This window comes from Gracilinanus agilis, chromosome 5 (assembly GCF_016433145.1).
Source record: "Gracilinanus agilis isolate LMUSP501 chromosome 5, AgileGrace, whole genome shotgun sequence".
In the NCBI taxonomy this organism is placed as follows: domain Eukaryota; kingdom Metazoa; phylum Chordata; class Mammalia; order Didelphimorphia; family Didelphidae; genus Gracilinanus; species Gracilinanus agilis.
The window spans coordinates 186,481,597-186,488,435 of NC_058134.1; the positions used below are offsets into that span (position 1 = coordinate 186,481,597).

General features: G+C 39.4%; 1 protein-coding gene across 1 annotated transcript in view; it reads left to right on the forward strand.

Annotated features, from left to right (window-relative positions):
- Positions 1-981: 981 nt before the first annotated feature.
- The window catches only part of ST8SIA1 (ST8 alpha-N-acetyl-neuraminide alpha-2,8-sialyltransferase 1), a 121,406-nt gene continuing 115,548 nt past the window's right edge, over positions 982-6,839 (forward strand). Inside the window, exons 1-2 of the mRNA XM_044679068.1 lie at positions 982-1,290; positions 2,110-2,492. Of these exons, the coding sequence (XP_044535003.1) occupies positions 982-1,290; positions 2,110-2,492 (692 nt within the window). The remainder of the gene's footprint in view (positions 1,291-2,109; positions 2,493-6,839) is intronic.

Below are 6,839 nucleotides of genomic sequence, written 5' to 3' on the forward strand. Positions count from 1 at the left end.
TGTAGGCAGGAAAAATGGAGGAACAAAGATGAAAATAGCACAGTTTTGTCCCTCAAGGATTTCATTCCATTAAAGAGTTGGGATATGCCTACATAACTTTTTCTTTCAGTTCAGACTTATAAATTCATCCAGGTAGAGAACTTCTCATATGGAAACTCTCTTCATGGTTGTGGATTGGCAACTTGCACTTCAATTTATGGTCTAAGAGAGTTACTAAGGAAACTAAGTAGTTTCCTTAGTATTAAGGTACTAACACATTCAGTGACTTGTCTAGCTCAGGGGGCTGGGGATCACCCTGGCTGGTCTTCAGATAGAGCAGGCACTTTAATCTGGAAGTATAAGGGTCCAGGAGCAGGATCTAATCATCTACCAAAGCAATGAAGGCAAAGAGTTGATGCACAGGTAAGTCTTATTAGGTTTTCGGAATAAGTGGCAATGATATATACATTAAACTAAACTAAAGGTGGTTATTAATATAGCCGGCATTAAATTCCTTTTGTACCTCTAATAATGACACTCAAACACTGACATGATTGGCTACTCACAATAATTTCCTTTATGAATGCCTTGAACATCACTTTAAATATTAAATTGCATTCTACTTAAGATAATCTCTTTATCTAGAGACAGACACTAAGAAAGCCATGCAGGTGGCATTAAAAAAAATTTCAGAAGAGGTTCCCTATTACACCTCTTTGACTTAATTTCTATACAATAGCTTATGAAAATAAAACAACAACAACAACAAAAAGATCACCACAAGGAGATCCCAAAAGAGTCTCCCTTAAAAGAAAAATAGCATCATGTTTTAGGGTCATTGGCTGTGATAGGGTCAAAATCTTTAATAATGATTTTGAGGTTACTCTTAGCAAGGGACACTCACAACAAACAAAAGAGTAATTTTAAAAAGTCACACAGGCAACTGAGACTGTAATATCCCAGGTCCTTCCTGCATAATGCTATCTTCACTTTTGGATGCCCATGGTGTCTTCCGCTGCAGTGCTGAGAGGAGGAAAAGAACCTGTATACATGAATCATCTGTGCGTGTGTGTACGCGCGCGGGCGCGCGTGTGCGCGCGAGCACTAGCTTGTCTGAGGCAGCCTTCAGTAAATGACTGGTTAGGAGATGGGGAAGGTTGGGGTATAAATCTCTGTTACTCTTCCGGTCCCCTTTTGCTGAGGACCAGTCCGTTAGAGAAAGAAGAGAGGTTCCGAGGGAGGGTGCCAGAGGCCAGAGACTCCAGCTGCGAGGCTAAGGGTCGGGAAAGGGTGCGTGGGGGGCGGGAAGAGGTACCGAATCTGTCTTGTCCTTTGACGTACGCAGCATTTTGGTGTTTATTCTTATTATTTGTACCTATCCTGGGAGAGCATGAACAGGAGATAGCCGTTCTAGTTTCAGTCTAGCTCATCTGATACGCTCATCAAAAGGTTTAGAGGAAATTTTGCAAATGTGTGGGTTGGGGGGGTTGAGGGGGTGGGGAAGACGACCTTGATTTCCACCAATCACGGTGCGTTTGTCTGCGATGTCCTGGGTGCACGGGGTGCCAGTGGTTCTCTGCCGAATTAATTGAAGAGACTTCTTTTATTTTCTTGGAGAGGTGGAGAAACCATTGATGGGATAGCTAGCGGTCCCGGGTCAACCTGGAAATTTATAAGGACTGGCTGCAGCGTTAAGTTCTCTTTTCCCTTTCTATGCTTTGAAACCACAGCAGCAGTAGCGGGAACAGCCATAGGAAGAGCTGAGAGGCGACGAAAGGCAAAGGAGCTTGTTTTTTTTCATTTGGCAGAGGGAAAGGGGCGGGGGAGAAGCCGAGGAAGCAAAGAAACGGAACCTTTTGCCTGTATCAAAATCGAGAACGATCGTGATGCAGCACAGTCAACTGGGAAGACCCGCTGTCCCTGGATCTCCTGACTTCTGGAGGGAAACGGGAGCCCCTTTTTTCTCCAAGGGAAGCTACAATGGCCATAGCTGATGGCTTGCTCTTCTGCCGCTTTTGCTAAAAGGAGGGAAACAATTTTTTTAAAAGTTACAAATTAAAAGCCTTTTGCACCACCATTGGACAGCAGCGGCAGAAGATGCGGTTTTGTGGTGTATGTCAGTGAAATAAGGAGGAGGGAGGGAGAGAGAGAGAGAGAGAGAGAGAGAGAGAGAGAGAGAGAGAGAGAGTTGCATTGCATGGGAACGCTTTGAATTTCGGATTTCAGTTCCATCTACGCTGCAGCTCAGACCACTGCAACCCCATGATTGCGCTAAGCATAAGCGACAGTAGCCGGGCCCGGAGACAGACTTGGAGAGGGACGATGGCAATATTGGCGTGTAAGTGTCCCCGGACCCGGCTGCCAATGGGAGCTAGTGCCTTGGGCGTCTTTGTTCTCTGCTGGCTTTACGTCTTCCCAGTGTACCGGCTGCCCAACGAGAAGGAGATTGTGAACGGAGTTCTGCAGCAGGGCAAGGCATGGAGGAGAAACCAGACTGCAGCCAGAGACTTCAGGTACCCAGGTTCCTTTCTCTTCTTTTTCCTCTCTGGCACACAGAGGACGGCAGGCGCCTACTACTCCCTTTCAAAGGAGGCTCTGCCTACACTGTACATCCCTTCTTGGGAAATCGCTCTCCTCTACAGTTTTCCTTATTCTTCGGTTCCCCCTTCCCCTTGTAAAATATACAACCATAATCCTTTCCGTAAGACTTTGTGACCTTGGCCTCTATCTACTCCCCATCCCTCACTGGTAGAGATCTTCAAGGACACTTCTTGTATGTAGAGAGTCCCTCGATATTTGTTGTAAGATATTTATTGATTATTCTTTTAAACTATTTCTTCCTCATTTCTTCACAAACTCAAGCTTAAAGAGATTTTCATTGCTGCTTCATTCCTGGTAGAGTGGGGAGGCCTGGATAACTTGCTCTGTAAACTTATTATGAAAGGAGTTCTTGACTCTTGGATGCTGTATCATTTGTACCCCTTGAGGATCAGAAGGATGGAATGTTTCTTCAGAGGTCAGCCATCAGGCAAACCTTTTGGCAGAAAGAGAGACTGATGAAAATGATGATGGAAATGGGCATTGAGAGGCTTGGGCAATTGAAACCTTCCTCTAAGCAGCCTGAAAGCCAGACCCTCCAGATGTAAGATTTCTTGCCCTCCCCCTTCATCCCTCAAGCATTTAACTAGTCCCACAAACTGGAACTTTCCTTAAAGAAAAAAGAATATACTTCATTTTGGTAAGAATCTCACTCTTCAGAAAGGTAGAGAGGCAACACAAGAGTGAGAAGCAGCAAGTTGCAGTTTACTCACCACGTCAGTAATATATTCACTTTAAATTGATTAGGACAGAGTCTGATTAGTGAGAACTTGTGCAATCTTGTGCATGTGTGGAGGTAGGGCTGGTGTAGGCCAGACAGCTGAAGTAAGAAACATTAAGTGTGACTATTTCACCTTCTTCAAGGGCTCAGGAAGAGATTAAGGCTATAGTCAGTACTTTACTCCTATTGTAGTAGCGTTGGTGGGGTGGGAGAAGGCATATATTGCAAATGAACCTGGATAGCATGTTCCTCTTTGCAGTTTAAAAATCTTTCATATTATGCATTTAGGAACATTTACATTTTTGTTTCCAGCCTTACTCTGGTGTACATCCCTCTCTTGCTGGTTCAGACTTTAAAAATGAAGGTCAGAAACAAAGCAGACCATTTATGTCAGGGCAAAGCAGCATAAAACTTATATAGGGACATTGGGAAGGAGGGGATGTCTTGAAATCATGTTTAAAAGGATTATTATTCCTCCCCAAACCCATTTAAGAATGTCTAGGATCTTCAGTTTTCATAGATACAATAAAAAACCCTGCAAATTCATAAATTCCATTTCCTCAATGACAGATTCTTCAAGTGATGTAGAGTTGATTAATAATTTTCTATTGTTTTGGAAAGAAAAAACCCGTATTTAGTTCAGAAGGAGAAACAAAATATCTGTTATAAACTGTCAACAGTCAGTCAACAAGCATTATTAAGGACTTACTATGTGGCAGGCACTGTGGTAAGCACTGATGTACCCAAAAGCAAAAACTGATTCTGTCCTCAAGGAGATCTCAGGCTCCTGTGGAAGACAAATATGAAAATATCTAGGTATATAGATATATTTATGTATGTACAAGATCTACACATTAGGCAAGAAAGGTAATAGCAGAGGAAAACCACTAGTTTCTGGAGCCTCCTACAGAAACTGAGATTTGAGCTGCATCTTGAAGGTAGTCTGCTAAACTCAGAAGTGGAAATAAGGAGGGAGAGCATTCCAGGCATAGGAGATAGCAAGGGCAAAGGCATGGAGATGAGAGAGTTGGAGGAACAGCAGGTAGGGCAGTGTGTTTGGCTCATAGAATACATACCTGGATGGGTGTAAATAATAAAGACTGAAAAGGTGATAAGGGACCAGGACATTAAAAGCTTTAAATGTTCCACAGGCAACTTTATATTTGATCAAGGAGGTAAATAGAAACCAGTTAAGTTTTCAGAAATAATGGAGTAGTTTTGGAAAACATATTCTGGTCTTTTCAGGGGAAGAGTTATTCTTTGGTGACCCTAGACTATCTTTGATTAGGTTTGTCTATGGCAAAGTTACTTATTAAAATTCATATTGTAATAACTACTTGAAGAAAAACACTCATCTCAGAGAGTTCGTGTCTATAAAAATATAGTGTTTAACTCCATATATATGTAACTGTTGAAGTGAAAATACTTGCCTAACTATGACTTGGCTAGCTAGTATATAATTTGGAAACCACACACTAATCAAGTCTGGAGAAGTTTGGAAATGAGATCTAAAAGGAGTAACATTATTTTCTCTAAAAAACATACTTATTCAATTAATGGAACTTTTAAAAAGTTCTCTAACAAAATTTTTTTTTATTAATTTAACTTACTCTTTTAATATTAGAATTGAATATTATAAAGTTTGAGCAGATTTTATTTCCTAAATGGAAGACAGACCAACTAGAATAGAGTTTGTGTGTGTGTGTGTGTGTGTGTGTGTGTGTGTGTGTGTGTGTGTGTGTGTGTAGAATGTGAGGGAAGAGCATTTATATCATGGGAAATTGATTCATTTAAATTGAAGAATTTCATATTCTTCCTCCTATAATATGACAACATAATGGTTGTCATATTGACATAGTTGAAGAGAAAGATAAGTGGTATATTTATACTTTTTTTTGGCAGTAGTTGATATTCATTTTATAAAAATATGTCACTTAAAAAGGAAATGCTACATAATAATCTTGGATTATAATAAATGTATTTTTTGCTATAGATACTAAATAATAACATCATTGATTAATTTTTAATTTTGCCCATTCCTACTGTCAAGACAAAGACAATTTGGAGATATCTTACGATCGTATTAGGTCACTTATTCAATATTACCAAACTGAGATGGCCACTTTACTAACTTAATTTACTATCTGATTTCTGGGAGGAAATTCCTTGCTTGTGGTAGTCTGCCTTATAAACCTTTTGTGTCAATATTTCAGTTCCTTCTTTAACTTGCAGATCATAACTGTATTTTCTGCTCATAACTTGAGAAAAGAAGCTGATCACTAGAGGAGAGTAGCTATTGAGATTTTAGTACAGCTTTATAAAGGCAAAGCTATAAACTGAGCAAACTAAGAGGAAATAGGAAAAACAGTATTTAGGAGAGTTGATGTCGAATGATTAAAAAGGAATAAAGGATACATGTAAAGGAATGTGGTTTTCTTCTCTCCATACTCCAGTGAATCTCTTTTCATCAATGTGGAGATTCCTTCTAATGATATAGATTGCAATCAGTGTTTGCCCATTCTGGGTGACTCTACTCTATACTTTGGCTTCACCATGGGATAACTTTCTAAAACTCTGGGGATCTTCCTTGCATTTTTCTTAAAGATGACATTATAAAGGTGTCAGTGAAGCCCTGGTTGTCCCTTCCTCTCTCCATGTGACTGACTGACTCACTCCTCCTAACTTCCCAATTTCTATCAAGGACATCACGATCTTTCCAGTCACCTAAGTTTACCACATAAGGGTCATCCTTGACTTTTTCACTTTTATTTATGTTCTCTTCATATCCAATCAGTCCCCAAAGCCTTATCAATTCTAACTATAACATCTCATCCATTCTTCTCCTTTCCATTCGTACAACTTCTCTAATTTAGCCATTAGTTACCTCTTTCTAGATCTAGTTCAATAGCTTCCTAACTTCATCTAGCCTCTGTTTTGTCCAATTCAAACTCAACACAACTGCAAAATTATTATTCTTAAAGCAAAGATTTGACCATGTTACTTCCATTCTCAAGAAACTGGAGTGAATCTCTTCTTGTCTCTAGTATGAAATACAAATTTTCTGTTTGACATTTAAAACCCTTCATGATCTTATTCCAAATCACATTTTCAGGCTGATTACCCTTTACTTTCCCTTGAGCAACCTACATTCTAGCCAAGCTCGCCTACTTAATGACTGCTGTATAATACATACCATTTCCTCACTCTGTGCCCTTAAATGGACTGGCCTCTTATTCCTGCATGTAATCCTGTAGCGCTGCTTCTTGGAATACCTGTATCACATCAAGCTTCAGCTCCCATTCTAATGTCCCAGAAAAGACCACTTCCAATTCTCTCAGTTTTTAAAATTATATTTATTTTATATATTTTAAATATTTATTTATCTTTAGTTTTCTATATTATCTTACATATTGCTTTGCATAGTACCTATTTATCTATATTTATTATATATTATAATATATTATATGTAATATAATATTATACATATTACCGTATTATCTATATTTATCTTACATAATATTGCTTTCCCCTTTGATGGTAG